The sequence below is a fragment of the Trichechus manatus genome, unplaced genomic scaffold (assembly GCF_000243295.1).
Source record: "Trichechus manatus latirostris isolate Lorelei unplaced genomic scaffold, TriManLat1.0 scaffold00058, whole genome shotgun sequence".
Classification (NCBI taxonomy): Eukaryota; Metazoa; Chordata; class Mammalia; order Sirenia; family Trichechidae; genus Trichechus; species Trichechus manatus.
This window is the reverse complement of record NW_004443994.1, coordinates 14,500,561-14,523,131: the sequence shown is the minus strand read 5'-3', so window position 1 is coordinate 14,523,131 and position 22,571 is coordinate 14,500,561. Positions and strand designations below refer to the sequence as shown.

The following is a 22,571-nucleotide window of genomic DNA, read 5'->3' as shown; positions in this document are numbered from 1 at the left end:
TGCATGTGAATGCACTTTGTAAACTCTAAAACTTAAAGTGGAGGATATTGTTATTACCAGTTTAAATCAAATGCAGAATGAATTGAAGTTTCTCTTTTCTGATTTTACTTTTATCTAAGAATACTGAGCGTAAAATTTATCGCAGTCATTTACTGTAGTTTATATGATTTTTAAATCCTTCCTGTAGTCATTAATATCCTAGCTAATTTTATGATAAGTAAGTTTATTAATTAAAAAAAAAATTACTAGCAAACAATTACGTTAGATAAGTTTATTGTAGGATTGCAATAGTAGAAGGGGAAAACACTTTTAATATATTTCTAATAATAATTCATTTTATCTAATCATTTACTTTGGTCATTTTGATAGTTCTTTGTGGATCTCAGTGAAGACTCATTTTCAGAGGAACATGATCCATTAATTTTCATAGCATCATAGAATCCATATTTGGAAAGTGATCACAGACTTGGTCAAACCTATTAGGAATTTCATTCTCTGGATTTTTGCAAATTCTTATTCAGCCCTGCATGAACAAGTCATAGAGAATTACTGTTGCACGTAGCCTCTGATTTCATTTTGAGTCCACTTTAATCATTGGTGTTTTATAGTTTAGAAAGCATGTCATATCACTCCCTTCATTTCTTCTTCACTATAATCTCCTGATACTGGTGTTTACCATTTTGCATGTGGGGAAACAGAAGATCAGGAAGAATAGTGGTTTACTCAAAGTTATACGACAAGTAGCAGTTAAAATTCAGTGTACAATTTTTGAACCATTTATTTTAAGGCATGAGCGTCTGCCATGTACTAGGTGCTGCATATGAGAGACTCAAAGATTTAAAAAAATTATTATCCCTCAATTCAAAATATTTATAGTTTAGGAGAGAAAAAAGATTCATAAAGTGGCAGTTACTGTTTAGTTTGGTATGTCTGGGTAGAGATAAGTTTGAGTGGTCTAGAACAGAAAAGACTGATCTAGATTAGACAGGAAAGCCTTCCTGTCTAATTGAAAATGAACACAATAAAGTTGGCTAGTGTGATTTCTAATAAAATCTTAGCTGCCATTCATTTATTTGTATCTGAATCCAAATTACCCTTCTTTAATTTCTACAGTCTCACTTCTGTATTCTCTACTGATAGAAAAAAGTAGAAAATCTCTTCTATGTGAAAGCTCTTCAGTTATCGAGAACTTCTGTGTTTCTTCTAAATCGCCTTTCCCCGGGTTTTTCTTTAGCCATTACACATACTGCTTTTCAACATGTAAAGGTGGTTAAAAATATTTGGAAAAAATGTTAATTGAATTCGGTTGAAGCGTTTATAACTTTGATTCCTCTACTGTGGTCAAAGTACAGTTGTTTCCATTCATGTTTATTTGTATGCTTGCTCTCCTCAAAGAATTGATTTTTGCCACGAACTGATTCTAACAAGTTAGTGGAAAACATAACTGGAGTTATTTCAGTCATATTTTGTCTCATATAACTCATTAATGTATTTTAAGGTAACTATTTGAAGAGCCTTATCATATTTTGGACATTGAGCTTTTTGTAATTCATACCCTATGTTTAGCTATTTTTTAAAATAATTTTTTAGTTCTAAAAATAATTTGGTCCTTCTTTTATATATGAATTTTTGTTGTATTTGCTCATACTGGACTTATTATTTTTAACCAAGTACAAATTTTCTCACTTTTCTTAGCAAACACCATCTTGCTAATTTTAGGTCATTATTCTAATTTGTTTTGATCACATGTAGTCTTCTTTTTCCCCTGTAATGTAGCATAAGAGTTGCTCTCTCAGCTAAGCCTGTCTTTGTGGGAGGGATTTTAAAATGTAAATAAAATGTTGACTTAAAAAAAAATGCTAATATATTTACATAAGTATTTTTTATATACTGTCTTCAGAGCATCCTGGCTTTAAATCCTCGAATACAGACTCATGCAACTCTACGTTCTACTTCAGCCAAAAAATTAGACAAGAAGCATTGGAAAAGAAACCCTGATAAGAACTGCTTTGTAAGTACCACTGATACATGATTTCATGCTGAAAATTATCTCATTTCACACATTGTAAAACAAAGTTTTACATTTACTTAGAAATACAATTAAATATGAAATACAGCTGTGATTTTTAAAATACTTTGTTTGAATAATCTCAAAAGAATGTTTAATTTTACTGCTTTAAAAAAATATCTTCTGAAACACTTAAATGCATTTAAATTAAGTGTGGTGCCAGTTTTTTTTCTTAAAATCTGTGAAATTTCTCTTACAGTTGTTTTGTATAGTAACACAATGATATGGAAGAGTTCCATATACTACGACTGAAGAAGGGTATAAAATCCTAAAAAACCAAACCCATTGCCATCGAGTTGATTCCGACTCATAGTGACCCTATAGGACAGAGTAGAACTGCCCCATAGGGTTTCCAAGGCTGTAAATCTTTACAGAAACAGATTGCCACATCTTCCTCCCATGGAGCAGCTGGTGGGTTTGAACTGCCAACCTTTCGGTTAGCACCTGAGTGCTTAACCACTGCGCCACCAGGAGTCCTAAAGAAAGGGTATACTAGTATCTAAACTATTTGAAAAAATATGTTTTTGAGTGAACAGATCCATTTTTAAATATGAATGTCTAACATTTCCAGGTGAGACTCAGGAGCAAAGAGTGTTTCTCTGAGATTACAGATTCCTAGAACTTTATTACACTGGGCCCATGAGGTGAATACAGAGCTAGGACTGTGAGGCCATAAGTGGTTAAAAGTACAACCTTGAAGGCAGTATTCAAACTGCCATTTAGGGGTACATAAACCTTTAATTTTGGAAAGCAATTTCTTTCATGTATTTTACTTGATTTTCCCAAACAAGCCTATTCAGTGAGATAGTTAGTAGTTGCAGCTTATTTGACATTGACTCTTACGGTACTTTGGATTACTGTTTTATATAGTATTATGATTTTAGTTTATTTTTATCTATTTCTCTCTTCCTCTCCATATTATGAACTCTTTGAGAATGGGAACTGTGCTGTGAGTGTATGTATGTGTGTGTGTGTGTTTGTGTGTGTGTGTGTTTGTGTGTGTGTGTGTTTGTGTGTGTGTGTGTGCTGAGCATCTGTGTGTGCTTGTTTATTTTTATTTTTCTGTCACTAACCACCCAGCAAAGTTTTTTGAATGAAACAAAAAAACAGGGAAACACAGAAAAATAGAATGACTTGAGAAGATCGTTTAGCCATTTAGTAGCAGACTTAGTTTTGGAATTCAGTTTTCCTTTCTCCAGTTCTGTGAGCTTTGCTTTCTATGACACTTCTAGTAGAGGTCTCTGGAAGGACACCTGTGTCGTCTAAATTAGATTAAGGAATAGGCAGACTATAAGCCATGACCCTCTGTCATGATGTGAACAATTGAATGGCATTAAAAGGAGGATCATGTAATTTTCAAACTTAAAAAGCCCTTACAGCTTACTAAGTCTAAATCTCTCATTTTAAGGGTATGAGAACCATGATCCAGAGAAATTAGATGATTTTTTTTTCTAAGGTCCCTCATTTATAGATGATCAAACTGTTGTATGGCCAGAGTTTTATTTAGAAAAGAAACTCTATTATAATTGTTGTTTAAAGGAAATTAGTATTTTAATTCTATAGTGTGCTCCTGTAAATTGTTTCTTATTTTATTATGTTTCTTATAATTGGCAAAGACACAGTGATTTGGGCATTTTTCTACACTATCCAGCAAATATACATTGACACAAATTCTTAGAGAAGCAGTCTGACAACAGTTTTGATAATATTTATTGATACCTTTAAAATTATCAAACACACTCAGTAATTCACTTTCTAGTAATCTATTTAATGGAAGAAATCAGGACTATAGGTAAAGAATTAAGTAGAAAGAGAATTATCCTAGCATTATTCAATAGAGGAAAATATGAGGGAAAATCCGTTGAAATCCAATCTACAATGACTGTCAACTAATCATACCATATAAAAAAATCAACTCAAAATGGATCATGGACTTAAAAGTAAAGTGTAAAAATTTAATACTTTTAGAAAAAAAAAAAAGAAAATCTTTGAAATCTGGAGCTAGGCAAAGAGTTTTTAGACTTGACACCAAAAGCATGACCTGGAAAAGGGAAAAAAAAAAAAGATAAATTGATGTTCCTTTAAATTGAAAGCTTTTGTTCTGAGAAAGAACCTCTTAAGAGGATGAAAAGACAAGCTACAATGTGGGAGGAAATATTTCCAACTAGGAATCGTATCTAGAACATATTAAGACCTCGCAAAGCTCACAGTAAAAAACAAACAAAGAAAAAAACAACAACAAGAAAATCCAGTTAGAAAATAGGCAAAAGACGTATAAAGACATTTCACTAAAGAAGACATACAGATGTCAAATAAGCAAATGAAAAGATGTTCAACATCATTAGTGATTAGGGGAATTCAAATTAAAACCACAGTAAGCTATCACTATACACTTATCAGAACGGTGAAAATTAAGAAAAAAAATAGTGACAATATCAAATGCTGGCGAGGATGTAGAGAAACTAGATCATTCATACATTGCTTGTGGGAACGTAAAATAGTACAGCTACTGGGGAAAATCATTGGGAAGTTTTTTTAAAAAACTAAATACGTGACTATCATATGGACCAATATTTGCACAGCCAGGCATTTATTACAGAAGACTTTTCTTCACAAAAAACCTATACAGCAATGTTTATATCACCTTTATTTGTGATAGTCAAATGTTAGCAACAACTCAGATGTCAATCAGTAGGTGAATAGTTAAATAAATTGTGGTAAATCCATATCATGGAATATTGTTGTTGTTGGGTGCTGTTGTGTCAATTTCGACTCATAGCGACCCCATGTGACAGAGTAGAACTACTTCATAGAATTTTCTTGGCTGTTATTTTTATGGAACCAGATCACCAGGTCTTTCTCCTGTGGAGTCACTGGGTGGGTTTGAGCTGCCAATCTTTCAGGTAGCAGCCAAGTGCTAAACTGTTGTACCACCAGGTCTCCTTATCGTGGAATACGACTTGATAATAAAAAAGAATGAACTATTTATAAGTGCTACAACATGGATAATCTACAGGTAATTATGCTGAGTGAAAAAAAGCCAATCTTAAAGGTTATATACTCCATGATTCCATTTATATAACATTTTAGAAATGACAAAATTACAGAAATGATTACTAGAGGTTAAGGAGGGTGTATGGGCAAGAGGGAAGTAAGTGTAGCTATTCAAGGGTAGAAGGGCAACACAAGGGAGCCTTGTGGTGAGGAAAATTCTGTATTGATTGTATGAATATCAATATTCTGGTTGTGGTATTGTAGTATAGTTTTGCAGGATGTTACCATTGAGCAAAACTGGTGGGATTTTTTGTGTTATTTGTTACAGTGCGTATCAATCCAAAATTATCTCAGAATAAAAAAGTTAAATTTAAAAAATATCAAGGGCCTTGGATAATAAGATTGAAAATATAAATGCTTATATTATCTAGAGGCTAAAAATAAAAATACATTGCATAAAAAATTCCTATTATTTAATTAGAATTTTGATAATCATAGTTTTGAGTACTATCTATATTTTCAGTGAACTCTGAGGCTTTTCTAATCAGACTTCTTATTTGTTATAAAAATTCCTTTGAGTACAAATGGTCAACCTATCTTTGCTTGAAAGTACCAATGGCAAGAAATTCAGGGACATGCTTAAGTTGAGGTAGACACCAGCACTATGTAGAGATGGAGTTTTGTGAAACCCAAAATCATGTACTGTGCTAATTGAGTAATTAACCCTTAACCTAAAATATGCTCTTTGATGTAAGATAAAAGCCTTAAAGGTGGTCAAAGGACAGCCTTGTTTGATGGAACCTGACAATGTAAGAGATGGGGCTTTGCCTTAGGTAATAGGGAGAAAGTAGGACAGGGAACTGGTGAATGCATAGTTTGAGGTAGGTCTTTAGGGGACCAAGGGAAATTGCAATATTTCACTCCAGAGTTAGCTTAGTTTCCATGGTTCATCATTATAATCACTACTTTGCATACAACCTGATTAAATAAAATTATCTGCCAGAGTTGACTGTGAGGGGGAAAACACATAACCAGGATGACTGATCTCACTTTAAATTCATGACCTCTAACCTGAAGGTAAGGAGCCCTAGTGACATAATGGTTAAGCGCTCAGCTGCAAACTCAAAGTTTGGCAGTTCGAACCCACCCAGGAGCCCTGCAGGAGAAAAGATTTGATAATCTGCTCCTATAAAGATTGCAGCCTAAGAAACCCTCTGGGGGCAGTTCTACTCTGTCATGTAGGATTGCTGTGAGTCAGGAAATTGACTAGACAGCACACATCAACAACCACCTCAAGGACCCTTGGTGGCACAGGTGGTTTGCCCTTGACTACTAACCTAAAGGTTGGTGGTTTGAAACCACCTATCAAACAAAAGGCGTGGTGATTTCTTCTATTAAAATTATAGCCAAGAAAACTCTGTGGAGCGGTTGTACTCTGTAACACATGGGGTCCCCAGGATTCGATGGCAATCAACAACAATCTTGTATTAGCCAAAGAGGTACATTTTTAACCAACTCCCTGAACACCAATATAAAGGTTTTATTTATTTTTCTTTGATCTGATTTTTAAAAAACTCTTTTGCTTTGGTTTAAAATTCTTCTGTTTTTATTTGATTCAGATAATCACTTATCATTCTTTGCATGTCTACACTAGTGTTATAGGTTGGGTTTCTTTGAAGCCTCAGGGAAGTTTTTCATGAGTCATTGTTTATTCCTCCCTCCCTCCTTGCCTTTCTTTCGTCTTTCCATTTCTTAGGAGCTTGAAATACCCCATATACTTGGCACTGAAATGAATACTACTCAAAGATGAACAAAATTTGCAAAATGAACAGTCAAAAATTATCTCTCAAAATAGATAAAAATTTGGTTTTAATAAACAAATCATAGGATTTTTAGAAAATAGGTGTCAATTTGACCCTAAAATTTACACTAAGAATGGCAATTGTGAAATTTTTGTCCAGGAATTTCTTCACTTGATAATTTAATACCTTTCTAAAACTAATTGGACATTCTGAATTCAGTAGGGGATTTAACTGGAAGATGTGTTTATACTAGTTAATGAAGCATGAAGCAGTCATTTCCAGTATCTTTTAAGCAGGTATTCCATAACTGCTGTTTATTTTTGCCATTTCTGAAATGTTGAACTGTCCTAATTACATAAATATTTTGCACTCATTTTTCCATTAGCAATTTCTGAAGACCAGAAAATGGTACAAATCAGAAAACTTATCCTGAGTGAAACTGAAAAGGACAGACAATTAAAGACAATAATTAGATATGCTTTTAAGAATGTTAGCTAATTTGTTCCAAAACATGACACATAGTAAGTTCCCACAGTAATAAAAATAAAAATAAACCATAGTGTATATTTAGAATTTGCTACCTGCATTCATATTTCTAAGTGCTTTTTATGAAGTAATTCGTTTAAGCCTCAGAACCACCCTATGAGATAGATACTATATTTTATTTCCATCCAGAAAGACGAAACTGAGACACAGGAAGCTTAATAAACGTGTCCATGGTCCCACAGCTAAATGGTGGAAGTAGAGGTGGAACCCATGCAATCTGGCAGCAGGGCCCTTAAATAGGATTTTTAGTAAGTAAATTAAAAGACATGACTGACTTCTTTTTCTTGTTGACAATGAAAATTATTAAGTAACATACAGGTTTTGATAAATCATTTCTTCTTCTCTTGCATGAGCATCACAGTCTCACTCACTAGTTTGTTTCAGCATTTATTGCCCGTTTACAATGGGCCAAACATCTTGCCATTTTTCACATTGGAATGAAGATGAATAAGATATAGGCCTTGCCAGGAAGTTCTCACATTCTTTTGAAGAAGACAGAAATGTAATAGTAGAACTCTTTCAAAGGAAAGACCATGAAGAAGTTTTACTTACCAACATCAGTCTGTCAAATTTGCCTTTAGCTAAATGAGACTAGCTTTTAGTATGGAAGATGCCTTTAAGGGGAAAGATGGGAGGCAGTGACTCCGGTATTGGTGTAGAAGGCTCAAGAGAAATGATCAAGATTGGGATAGTGGGTATGTAGGAGAGAGGAAGAGCATGGCATGAGTATATTTAGAGGGCAAAATAAATATGAAATGGAAGTTGCCTTTATGTGTCTATTTAGTTATTTACAGGGTATATTGAGGGGAAATAATAAATTTGGTTTTGAATCTTTTGAGTTTCTTGGGGAACATCCTATTTAAATATAAAAAATTAGAACTCAGTAAATAGGCCAGGAATAGAGATGACGATTTTTCAATCACCAGAGCTTATATGGTTAATTAAAAGTCTGTGAGTAGAGTTACCCAGGAAGTATGTGGAGAATGGGAGGAGGGTGGAGGTTGGCCAGGGATTAAGGTAAGGCGACTGAAGCACTTGCCTGGGCACCAAATATAAGGAGGCATTAAAAGTCTCAGTAATCAAGATAAATAATTTAAGAAATACAGAAAAACTTGTATATAGGGGCACATATTTTTCCTTTTGCCTCAGTCTTTTATATAGCTCAGCATGGAAGGGGCAGGCAGAAGATGAGAACTTAGCTAAGAAGCACTATGAGAGGTGGGATGAGAATCAGAAGAACAAAGTGGGAGAGACTCTACAAAGTGGTTTTCTTCTAATGTATGATTTCTTGTGTGTTCACTTTTCATACTTTTGGAATTTATCTTACTGTTTGTTTCGTGTGCTGGATACTTTTTCCTATTTTCTGCTGTTAAGAGATGAAATCCACTTAATTAATAAAGTTACCTACAACTCATTAATCTCATTCAGCAATGAAAGGCTGAATCACTCTTGCTTGGATACTCAGCTACTTGGCTCTGTTAAACCTGATAGAGAATGAAGGGCCCGATATTGATTGGTACATAAGAAATTAACAATACAGAGTCTTATTTTGAAACTCCAAAACTAAATGAACTTTTGACCAGATTCACGGTAAGAAAGCAATCCCTGTTCTACCCTCGCCCCTCCTTACACCTTATTTTAAAACAACTTCTCAAGCTTGAATTTGCTTTCCTGATTGCTGATAATAACTTTCTTAAAAAAATAGACTCAATACCTGAAAGAGTTTATGAGAAAACTTATAGCCAAGACCAAGATTCTTTGCAACTTAATCTCTTCTTCAGTAGTTAAAAGTGTAATGTTTGTGTAGAGAATACAAATACCAGACTAGAAACTCAGGCATGCAGGAAATATAACCTTTATTTTCCTATAACTGAACTTAATTTCTATTTTGGACCTCTGTCATGGATTGAATTTTGTCCCTTCAAAATATATGTCAACTTGGTTAAGCCATGATTCCCAGTATTCTGTGGCTGTCCTCCATTTTGTGATTGTAATTTTCCTATGTTTTGTAAATCCTAATCTCTGCGGTTAATGAGGCAAGATTAGATTATGTTAAAGAGGATTAGGGTGCGATTATAACACCCTTACTGAGATCACATCCCTGATCCAATGTAAAGGGAGTTTCCCTGGGATGTGGCCTGCACCACCTTTTATCTTCCAAGAGATAAAAGGAAAGGGAAGCGAGCAGAGAGGGAGGACCTCCTACCACCAAGAAAGCAGCATCAGGAGCAGAGTATGTCCTTTGGACCTGGGGTTCCTGTGTGGAGCAGTTCCTAGTCCAGGGGAAGACTGATGAGAAGGACTTTCCTCCAGAGTTGAGAGAGAGAGAGAGAAAGCCTTCCCCTGTAGCTGATGCCCTGAATTTGGACTTCTAGCCTACAAGACTGTGAGAAAATAAATTTCTCTTTGTTGAAGCCATCCACTTGTTGTATTTCTGTTTTAGAAGCACTAGATAACTAAGACGGCCTCTCTGATAGTGGAAGCTTAGTCTCCATCACTTTCAGAAGTCTTTTTCCTTGCCCCCATCTTTCTCTGGGTTGACATCTGAGTTCCAGGGGGATTGGTGGCAAGGTGTGGTAGGCGAAGTATCATCTATCTGTTACTAACCATTATGGGAGAGGTGGAGTCATCCTTCATTCTTATTCACAGGCCTCTTCAGGTCCCCCCACCTTTCTACTACTTTGAAGCCACTGTTGAACACATGACAACTCCATTCTGATATTTCACTCAGCACTGAGGCTCAGGAAACTTCATGGTTCAGTAACCTCCCGAAGGGGTCCATCTACTTAGTGAGGAGTAGATTCTCCATTTCATGATCTCCAGACACCTGGCTAGTATTTGCCAGCCCCCGTGTCCAGGAGTCCTGGTGGTACAGTGGTTAAGCACATGGCTGCTAACTGAAAGGTCAACGGTTCTAAACCACCAGTCGCTCCGTGGGAGAAAGATGTGGCAGTCTGCTTCCGTAAAGACTACAGCCTTGAAAACCCTATGAGGCAGTTCTACTCTATCCTATAGGGTCGTCATGTGTTGGAATCGACTTGATGGCAGTGGGTTTGGTTTGGTGTCCAGCCTGGTGACTTGGGTGCAGATCCTCTTAAGAATCTACCAGTATCTCCAGGCCCTTCCCTTTTGATCCATTTCCTGTCTCTAAATGCTTTAAATACTTAGTGTGGTTGGAGTGGTGGGGGAGAGGTGTAGAAAAGATTTATCTCATCACATATTTCCTCCTAAATCCACTGTCAATCACCAAGTCTTTTCGGTTTCCCTGAAAACTTAACTTCTGAAATCCAAAGCCCAGGAGAAGCTCCCTTTGTTTCTCTGCTTTCTGCAGTTACATACTTTCCTTCAAGGAATGAGAACCTAGTGGCCTACCTGCCAAGTGTGGATAATGTCCAGGGGGGAAGCGTATGGGTTATACCAAAACTACTCCTATCCCATAAAGGCCAAATTTGAATTTGGATTTAACAGGATTGATGATTAGCTCCCATCCTCAGTCCAGACAATTCTTAAATGGTCTCCCAGTGGAGGGCAGGATAAATTCCCATAAAGGCTTAGGAGAAATTGTGGAAAGGAAGACGAGGACAGGCAAGGCCACAGCAACCCCATCTTGGAAAGCTTGGACAGCAGTCACATGACCCTGAGAGTGAGTGTGTCCTTAAACTCTACACCAGAATAGAGGCATCACTCACCTCACCCTATTACCAGCCCTGAAAACAGTTGCCAAGCAAAGGGCTTTCACTGTCGTGGAGGTCCCAGACAGTATCAGGACTCAGGCATGATCCAAGGGTGTTTAAACTTGGTCAGCAAGTGCTGCCATGTGGCACCAGACTGCAGTAGGACGAGGATGGATTTGATGGCACAGGTGGCCCCAGAACCCTTTGCTGGCTGGCTGCATAGGCTTCCCTGGTCATTACATTAACATGGCAATAACACTACTGCGCATTACAGTTTATTATTAAACTTTTTGGAACCATTTATCTGATGTGGATTACTGTGTATATTTTAGAAATATCCTCCTGCATTTGTTAAGAGCATTGTAATGAAATACCAAAAAAAAATTTTAAAAGAAATATATTTTAAGTGATCTTTATCGGACAACCTCTTTTTCACTTTTAACAAATGTTACTCCCTGAGAAGTTGCCACTATATAAATTTAGTAATTAATTGTGTGTGTGTGCACATGTGTGCATGTATGTGCACATGTGTGTGGTGGGATAGACATTAACTAGAAGAAACTGCTTAATCCATTAAAGAAAATGTAATGTTAAAATTTCAATAGAGGGAAACATTTACAGTGTATATACTCTGAAATGAGGCTGCCTAAAAAGATCTGTTATCAGAGTATAAAACCATAAATTAAGTAGAGTAGGTATAATGGCTTGTGGTAATTTAGACATATGTAGAGGACAATTTGGAAGTTGGAGTGAGGTCTTCCATAACATGAATTCAGATGTATAACCAGTACTTATTTTAAACAGCAACAAACTGCTTATGGAAAGGCATTTTTGGTAAAAGTTTTAGAGCTTAGTTATAGGTTTCAAAAAGGGAGCTTTTGGCAATCTCAATTACACTTGATAATTGCAACTACTGCCGTAGAGTCATAAAACAAAAAGAAAAACCAAACCCGTTGTCACTGAGTCGATTCTGACTCATAGCGACCCCATAGGACAGAGTCGAACTGCCCCATAGGATTTCCACGGAGTGCCTGGTGAATTTGAATTGCCAATCTTTTGGTTAGCAGCCAAACTCTTAACTTCTATGCCACCAGGGTTTCCATAGTGTCCCATAAGTACTCAGTAAATAGTAATTAGTCAAATGAAATATTTACTGAGTTCTAGTGTGTGTCAGACACTGTTCTAAGTGCTGAGAATACAGCCACGAACAGAGTTGTTGTTCATATGGAGCTTACATTCTGATAAATGAGAATAATTATTGTTATTCTATTAATTTTTATGATTATTATGCCCATTTTATAGATGAGAAATATGAAGCTTAGAGAAAGTAAGTGAATTACTCAGTGCCACGTAGAATTGTACCGCTGACTCTACAAACAATCTACACAGAAATAAAAATTTAGCTTGATTTTCTTTTGAAAATATTTCTTGGTAAGTCTTATCTACTAACATCTGACTGGATTTCTTCTTTAAGAATACAAAGTATGCCCTGAATAAGTAATAAAAATATGTTCCATGTCTATTTATGAAATAGGACTTTTGAACGGCATCTAATGAAGTTTGTTGGACATTAATCCAATTGCTGGAGATGGGTTACTTTCTATAGTAATGAACCCTCTTAAAGAATTAATTTATTGTGTCGAACTTTTCCAAATTTATGTAACACTACTATAGATGAGATGGAGCCCTGGTAGCGCAGTGGTTAAGAGCTCAGGCTGCTAACTAAAAGGTTGGCAGTTTGAATCCACCAGCCGCTCCTTGGAAACCCTATGGGGCAGCTCTACTCTGTCCTATAGGGTCGCTGTGAGTCAGAGTCGACTTGACAGCACCTAACAACAACAACAACTGCAGATGAATTATTCCATCTAATTTTAAGATTGATATGGTCTAAATATCTTTGAACCTGAATTGTACAAAATACATATGGAAGACCTAATATGTGCCAACTACTGTTATAAAGATGGAGATAAGGACAGAAACAGTTCTTACCCTGGCAGCTTACAGGCATCAGGCACCAAGGATGCACTCACAATAGAACGTTGTCAGTAGAGCCCGCCGTGGGAGTCATAGCTGAAGTACCTAGCCTGGTCTGAAGATGTAAGGTTGGTGTCTCCAAGGAAGCAAAATTTAAGTTGAGATCGTAAAAGGGAATAGAAGTTAGAGATGAATGGGGGAAAGACAAAGAAAAGGGATCCCATCATAGTAGATAATGTGTCAGAAGGACCTGAGATGAGGGAGCATATATACCCTTAAGGTGCTGAAACAGTTTCAGTACAGTGAGGCTGGAGTGTAGACCAAAAAAGAAAAAAAAAAAAAAAAAAAACTGTTGCTGTCAAGTCGATTCTGACTCATAGTGAGCTTATAGAACAGACAGAGTAGAACTGCCCCATAGGGTTTCCAAGGATCACCTGGTGAATTTGAACCGCCGACTTTTCAGTTAGCAGCCGAACTCTTAACCACTACCCCACCAGGGTTCCTAGAGTGTGGACAGTGGGGGAAAGTGCTAACAGACGAGGCTGCAGAGACCAGCAAGGAGGTGTAAGAGTAAAATGATAGTGATAATGATGATGATAATTCCATTTATTGAAAAGTTCTATATTCTGTTATCTCATTAAGAGAAGTACATGTTACCTCATTACTAAGAAAACACAATCTTTTCTATAGGTTGTAATTAGATCCTTTCTTTGAAAGTATGTGCTTTGTGCTTCATTCCACCATATAGAAGAGTTTGTCAGATATTTATTCTCTAGGAAGAAGAAATATGTAATAAAATGGTAATGGCTAGAAAAAAGATAAGTCTTAACTCTTGGTTTCCTGAGGGTGTTACAAGAAAGCTTTGCTTTAATTATTTATTTCAAGTGATCACAACTTTCTCTGTGACTTTGTGAGACACAAATTAAACTCGTTTGTAATTGTCAGCCATCAGCCTTGTTACTTTTGTTTTGCTTTTTCTAGTTTAAAACTTTTAGAATAGTTAAGCCATGGCTGTTTTTGAGCCAAATTTATTGTTAATTAGAATGAAGTGTGGCTATTTAGCTAGTCAGTTTTTAAGTTAAAGTGGAAAAAACTTCACCTTAAATTTGGTGTGTTTCAGTGGGCCTTATTAGCAAAAGAAAGAAAAACTTTCCCTCTAGGGTTCCTTTTCTTTGAATTTGGATTTATATGAAAGAATGTAAGCTCCAGAGATGGACTGCTTGGCTTTAAATACTCCTTCCGTCATTTAGTAGCTGTGTGACCTTGGATAAATTACTTAATGGCTTCCTGACTCCATTGTCTCATTTGTAAAATAGGGATAATAATGATATCTACTTGATAGAGGTGTTGATGGGATTAAAATGAGTCAATATGTATGGTATACTTATAACAGTGCTTGGCATATATATACATGTATATATATAATTTTTATAAATATTATTGCTTTATCATTATCAGCATTGATGTGTTGGATGCCCCCAGGTCTGTTTCTGTTACTACATATTATTATAAGCTCATCATGACAGTGGAAACAGCAGAGTAAATAAATATGGAAAGAACATGGAGGAGTAATGAACAGGAAGATATTAAGGACAGTAATGAAAAACAGCGTTTCCTCTGTTGCCCAGGAATTTCCTGGCAAATTGTGTGTGTATATAATTGCGTATATGTGTGTGAGAGAGAGAACATAGCACCGGACCACAGCCTAATATGCATAAAACTTGAATGAATTGTCTTTCTGGACATTTTTTGCCCCAACTCTCCCCTTTCTGCAAATAACCTCAATTTGATGCCCTGGTCCTGCCCAGTTCCATCGTAGGCTAGAGCTCTGCCTTGTCACAGGGACTCTATCCTAGCTGATGTACTCTTGTATGAGCTCCTGCAGGGTATTAAATGCTATCCTGAAGTGTACCCCCTCTCTTAGAATGGCCCCAAAGTGAAACATTTAACCTCAATGGTTGATAAGGAAATTTCTCATCGAAGAAGAAGTTGTTCATACAGATTAGTCCAAGAATATTGAAAAGGGAACCAAAACATCTGGAACCAAACTGATTTGATTTGTTTATATAGGAAGTCTTTGTATCGTCATAGATATTAAGTCAAAATTGTACGATTATTGTAGGTCAATAAATACTATGTAATAAAGCAGATGTGTGTTAAGACTATGTCTCTAAAAACAGAATATGTATATTAAATATATTAATGAAGCATATTACTGTATTTGCAAATAAGAAATATCCTTGCATATGGGAAAATAGAGTGCTCTGAACAAAAGAAATCAGCTAAATTGTCTTTAGAGCCTAATGGTATATTTTACCTTTGCAAAACATTTCTTTGGTGCTCATAGCAAATAAATATGCACGTTTTGCTGTTTTCGGAATGGGTGTACAATGGCAGCTGTCTTTCTAATCGTTCCCCTATTCAAACACTAATCTGTGGAACCCACGTAGAATGCTAGTTGCCTGAATAGGTAGACAATGGCAGCAGCGTTTTTAATCACAGTCCTATTCAAACACTAATCGGAGTGATGATTAAGGGACATTAGAGGGAGCACTTTGACATCTGATCCTTTGAACTGACGTCTGTGCAGGCTGCACTCCACAGAGCTCATCTGGGCCAGACTGATTTCCTTAAATAAAGTGCTGTGATTTCCAATGTAGGAAATATTACATTAGAGCCTATTGAAATGATTAGGAATTGAGGGGTTTTTCTTTTAGTGAGGATTTGGTGTATACTGTATACTCAAAAAACGGAGAACATTAATATTGCATGCATTGCTCTGAGTATCAGGGACCATTGAGAAATAGCATGAAAAAGATCATCCTGTAGTCATGCACTTACAATTGAAAATAAGCAGAAGTGCAGAACTCTGCTGTCATAGTCCTTAGGTATTGAAGTTTATGAATTTTAAAATATTTGGATTTTCATATGGCCCAATCAAGATCTGAACATCTTAACTGCAGTGCATTTTTTTGTTTTCTTTAAAACTAGGGTATTTTCAGTGTTACATATCTCAAATTGCCTTGATAAAAAATAAATTTATGCCCTATCTGCATGGTTATGATTTAATTTAATAGTCTTTAGTCAGAATGGAATCTTTTCTCTCAGAATTTCCAGTATCTATTCAGATTTTGCTAATATGTTTCCCCAGCACATCCATGTGTTTGATTCTGAAAACATATCTATTCAGCATTTGGAGATTAGGTCAGTGGATGATATTTTACCATCAACATTTGAAGGTATGGAACAAAAAAATCAATGAACTAAATAAAGTAGTCTTGTGTGCGTATCTGTCTGTCTGTCGCTCTCTCTGTAATCTGTAATGACAACCTTTCAGGATTTAATTTCCTGTATATACTATGTTTTTTAGTTATGGAATATTTTTTCTACAAGAGCCAAATATTTATGATAAATTCTGGGATAAACATGACTATAGTGAATATTTTTGAGCGTACCTGTCCCCCAAATCAACAGATTCGTAAGTGTGGACCCTTGAACCTGTGTTTGTACCATCTGACTCCGACTCTGATTCTGGAGACCTGAATCTGATTGACAAAGTGACCCAAGCAGGGAAAATCAGATTCTCTCCCAGAAATCTGGGGCAAGAGATTCTATTTCTTTTTGAGCAGAAAAAAAAAATAAAAGCTTGTGCTGCGGGGTGGCCATTTTCCACCTGCCATATATACTGAAAAGCAGAGAAAGCCAGCTAAAGAGAGAGAAGACAGAGGCAAATGTAGACAAAGAGGCTTCCTGGGTTACTCATGGCTTTTCATGGTGAGAGAGTTTTGTAACTTTGTGTTCTGTGAGATACTCTTGTATCCAAATATAGTCTCCTTTTTTGACTTAAAATATCTACAACAGGTCTCAGATACAGGCAATCAAAGAATCCTAACAAAACAGTGGAATATGTCAAGTTCTAATGACAGAAAATGGTATTTTATTTTTAAGGAATATGTTAATATTACAATTAAGATAAGTAGGAAAAGAAGACCAGAGCATGGACGTTTAAGTTTTATATTATGTGAGGCAGTAGGGTGTGATGTAATCAGCTCCCACTAAGACGCTGACTGCCTGGGCTCAAATCATGTCTTGGCATTTACTAACTTAAACTTGGGCATGTTTCTTCAGATCTGTCAGCCCTGGTGGCGCAGTGGTTAAGTGCTCAGCTGCTAACCAAAAGGAACCCACCCAGCTGCTCTGAGGGAGAAAGACCTGGCAATCTGCTTCCATAAACTTTACAGTCTAGAAAACTCTACGGGGCAGTCCTACTCTGTCACATGGCATTGCTAAGAGTCAGAAATCCATTGGATGGCACCCAGCAACAGCAGCAGCAGCTAGATCCAAGATCCCTCACTGTGGAAAATGGAAACAATAAGTATTATATGAATATAATTATACGAATCTAATTTATTTTGAGGGTTGAATGAAATGATGGATTTTAAAAGGGTATGATACAAGCTTTGGCACATGGTAAATGCTCGTTAAATGTTATTTACTTGTTATTTTATTTTTACATAAATATGGGGGAATGACTCATGGTTTGAATGATAAAGGCTTTACCTAAGATTTCTTTGAAGAATATTACCTCTTTGAGTAATAAAATGCAGGTAGTCCCCAACTTATGACGTACTCAGTTATGACAAAGTGCACTTATGATTGTCCTTTTTTTATGATTTATTTTTTTAAGTATGTATGTGTGTATTATGGGCCCTGGTGGTGCAGTGGTTAAGTGTTCAGCTGCTAACCAGAAGGTCAGCAGTTTGAATTCACTCGCTGCTCCTTTGAAACCCTATGGGGCAGTTCTACTCTGTCCTGTAGGGTTGCTATGAGTCGAAATCGATTCAATGACAGTGGGTTTGGTTTTTTTTTTTTTTTAATGTATGTATTAAAATATATCTGTTAGTTTATATGTAATGTTTCCAATCCCCAAAGACAAATAAAGATCAGTTTCATAAAGATACTGATATAAAAAACAGTAATAATGAAAACTCAGAAAAAAAAAGATATTTGATTTACGTCAGAACCAACTTAATGACAGAGTCCTTGGAAGAGAACCCCGTAGTAAGTTGGGGACTACCTGTAAACAGTTATTACATACCGGGTAAAGTGCTACTTCATTTATTTATCCTAAATATGAATTCCTTAAAATATCATATACTTCTAATTTTAATATTTGGTATATATTTGGTATACAAATCCAGGTTGATATATCCATATACCATTCACAATTTAGTAAACATTTTATCATAAACCCTCTCTGTCTGCTATAGAGATATAACATATTCAGATATATTGTTAGTTTGCTTCCATGTTACTTGAAGCAATTGTATTTGGTTCCTTTGTATTTCTTCTGTTTTTTTTTCCCTGAGCTGAAACAAGAAAATGGGTAGTATTTATGGTATGACTTCAGCCTTAGTATCTACCATCCTACTGGTTCATCCTGTTTCTGACTGTTTATTTTTAGGTTTGGTTACATTTTCTTTTAAACTGCCTTTTTATGTTTTTGAGAATTTAAATTAATCTCTTTCTCTTTTTTCAGGGCTACTTTCTGGCTTTAAAGTCAGCAGCTCTGAAAACTACTAATCAAGAAGCAATCTACTCAAATCATTTGCCTCATGGCACTGCCCAAGAAAGTTCTACAGTGTTACTGTTTTTCTTGTACAGATCTGGAATCACTTTTCTATCATTTTTAGGTTGTAGCCATTTTTAGGTTTAATAGTGGAAGATTTAAAAGAATGGATAAAAGGGAGAGGGTCAACAGGTCTAGCAAGGAGGACAAAGGTTTTACTATGAAATATGCACGGTGTGTTTGGGAGGCAGAGTGCAAACAGACAATTCAGATTAGAAGGTGCAATTCACTGCCAAGAACAGCTGAAGAAAAGTTTTGAAAAGAAGGGTGGTGAGGGAAATACCTAAAGAAGAAGACTGCTCAGATTGCAAAAGTGAAAAATTAAATATGCTTTAGGGAGTTTAAATCTTCTTCTTTATGTAGTAAAGACATGATTTTGGCTATGATAGTGACATCATAAAAGTAATCCCTTAAGATTAATGTGTAAACTTCAGAATTCCAATTTGGAAGCCACTTTGTAGTTAAAGGAATCAGTAAAAGTAGGAACTATGGGAATAGAAATAATAGAAAGAATGGATAACATTGCTGGTAGGAAAGAGAAATAATCAAAATTTTATTCATCATTCACTGACATATAAAGAATACTATAGTAGGACTATGAGGATGAATCCATATTCGTATTAGGGAGAAACAGACAGCAATGGGAGGAAGTATTGAAATATGGTAAATACCAACTATGGTGCCAACTTGGCTCTTAGTTCCCAGCTGTCCATGGTTTCTGACAAACAGTAAACCCTCAGTAATTGGTAGCAATTATTTTTCTTCTTGATGATTTTCTTATTATTGTTGTTTTTTTATATTGTTGTTTTTCTTATCGTGGGCATTTAATGGGCAGGTCACTTCCTTCTGATTCCTGGGATATTATACATTCTGTGGTTCTGTTTGAAGATTAACAACTTTTACTTAATCTTTATAACATTTCAATGATGTAAGTACCAGAGTAAATTCCTTGTACAAGTCACATAGCTAGTAAGTGAAATATTTACATCTGGGGATGGAAATGGACATCTGCATATCCTATACGCTTCAGAATACATAAAAATATATGTACATTCACAAGAAAAAATTAAATGTTTGGGATATGTTTGTACTCAAACAAATCAGGGACTGTTGCCTTGTTTACCCATTTATTATCTGATGTTTTCACTATCAAGATAGAATCAGGCAAGTCTCACTGTTGTTGTTCTTAGATGCCGTCAACTTGGTTCCAACTCATAGCAACCCTGAGTATAACAGAACGAAACACTGCCCAGTCCTGTGCTGTGCTTACAATCATAGTTATGCTTGAGCCCATTGTTGCAGCCACTGTGTTAATCCATCTTGTTGAGGGTCTTCCTCTTTTTTACTGACCCTCTACTTTATCAAGCATGATGTCCATCTCCAGGGACTGATCCTTCCTCATAATATGTCCAAAGTATGTGAGACAAACTCTCAGCATCCTTGCTTCTAAGGAGCATTCTGGCTGTACTTCTTCCAAGACAGATTTGTTTGTTCTTCTGGCAGTCCCTGGTATATTCAGTGTTCTTCGCCAATAGCATAATTCAAAGGCGTCAATTCTTTGGTCTTCCTTATTCACTGTCCAGCTTTTGCATGCATATGAGGCAATTGAAAACATGATGGCTTGGGTCAGGTGCACCTTATTCTTCAAGGTGACATGTTTGCTTTTTAACACTTTAAAGAAGTCTTTTGCAGCAGATTTGCCCAATGCAATGTGTCTTTTGATTTCTTGACTCCTACTTCCATGGGTGTTGACTGTAGATCCAAGTAAAATGAAATCCTTGACAACTTCAGTCTTTTCTCCATTTATCATGATGTTGCTTTTTGGTCCAGTTGTGAGGATTTTTGCTTTCTTTATATTGAGGTGTAATCCATACTGAAAGCTGTAGTCTTTGATCATCATCAGTAAGTGCTTCAAGTCCTCTTCACTTTCAGCAAGCAAGGTTGTGTTATCAGCATAATGCAGGTTGTTAATGAGTCTTCCTCCACATCTATGCCCCATTCTTCATATACTTCAGCTTCTCTGATTATTTCCTCAACATACAGATTGAATAAGTATGGTGAAAGGATACAACCCTGAAAAAACGCACACCTTTCCTGACTTCAAACTATGCAGTATCTCCTTGTTCTGTTCCAATGACTATCTCTTCGTATAAGTATAGGTTCCTCATGAGCACAATTAAGTGTTCTCGAATTCCCATTCTTGGCAGTGTTATCCATATTTTGTTATGATCCATACAGTTAAATGCCTTTGCATAGTCAATAAAACACAGATAAACATCCTTCTGGTATTCTCTGCTTTCAGCCAGGATGTATCTGACATCAGCAGTGATATCCCTGGTTCCATGTCCTCTTCTGAATCTGGCTTGAATTTCTGGCAGTTCCATGTTGATGTACTGCTGCAGCCATTTTTGTTTTACTAGATTTGCTCAAAACTCAAAATAATTTTTTCATAGAAACTTTATTTTCAATAAAGTGATTTAAATACACTCACCGGCTTGATATGTCTCACAGAAAATTATTCCTAAGAATTAGTTTGTGCTAAAAGAAGTAAAAACGTAAATGAATCTCCAAGCAGGCCTCAAAGCAACAGTGTTATGTATTGTGACATGAGGCAACAACTTAAAAGAAAATAAAAATATTTTTTAGTTAAAAAATAGAAACAAAATAAGAAAAAGCTATTTTAATAGTGAGAATCAACATCTAGAAAGCTACACATGAAAGATCACTAAAATTCTCTGCAAACAGTAAAATGCCAGTGAAAGAAAATATTTTTTTTCCTTCTGAGGCTGTGGCTTGCATCACATTTGAGTCTTCTACTGGCTCTTTAGGTCTACCATTTTGTTAGTTAACACAATGTTGGCATCAGAAAGAACCTAGACAGAATAGCTACTCTAAAAATCGTTTGAAAAATACCATACATGTAATATGAAGATAGCAATTCCAGTTTGCATTTATACAATCTCTTTCTATAAGGAACTCAGAACCTGACATGATATTCATCTTCTCTGCTTAATAAAGTATTTCTATGGTAGATATTATTGTTCTCTCATTCCCCTGGGGGAGGGGCAAATTAAAAAACTCTAGCAGTTTTTCTAACAATCACTTTAACTATTTATTCATTTGTTTTTAATAGTCAAATAAGTCTCAGTAAATGGCAACTTCATCTGTTCAGTTTCTTGGGCCAAAAACATTGGATCCTTGGTTTCTCATTTTCTCTTACACATTACATGCACTGTATCAATACATTCACTCTGCCTTCAAAATATGTACAAAATAAGACAACTTTTCACTTCGTCTCCACTTCACGGGAGCTTCATTTACATCATTGATCTTTATGAATGGTTTCTCTTTGAGTTATGTGTATCATCTGCGCAACCATACATGGTCTTCATGGCTATTACTCATGCTTGTATTTCTGCAGTGAGGACTGCTTTGAACATTTGGTGAGAGTAAAAACAGAGGCCCACATACCAGATATCTAAATATTTACAAGCTATAAAGTAAGACAAAACTATGTTAAGTAACAATATGTTCTGCTATCCTACTTCAAACAACATATATATTAATAATAATAAAATTAAAAATATGGTTTTTACACGTCTGTTATGTTGATGGATGGTGATGCTTGGATGAATAATAACCAAATGCACCAAACCAAAAAACCAAACCTATTGTGGTAGTCGATTCTGACGCATAGCGACCCAATGGGACAGAATAGAACTGCACCATAGGGTTTCCGAAGACCAGCTGGTAGATTTGAACTGCTGACCTTTCTGGTTAGCATCCCAGCTCTTAACCACTGCACAATTTATAAATTTTTGTATATTTATATTATGAAATTTATTTTTTCTTGCATTTATTTCAGTAGAATCACAATGTTGCAA

At 35.9% G+C, this 22,571-nt stretch overlaps 1 protein-coding gene across 1 annotated transcript in view; it reads left to right on the top strand.

The window, feature by feature from the left end:
* DPYD (dihydropyrimidine dehydrogenase) overlaps window positions 1–22,571 on the top strand; it is a 926,643-nt gene that overhangs the window by 53,874 nt on the left and 850,198 nt on the right. The window contains exon 2 of the mRNA XM_023733350.1: window positions 1,901–2,011. Coding sequence (XP_023589118.1) covers window positions 1,901–2,011 — 111 coding nt within the window. The remainder of the gene's footprint in view (window positions 1–1,900; window positions 2,012–22,571) is intronic.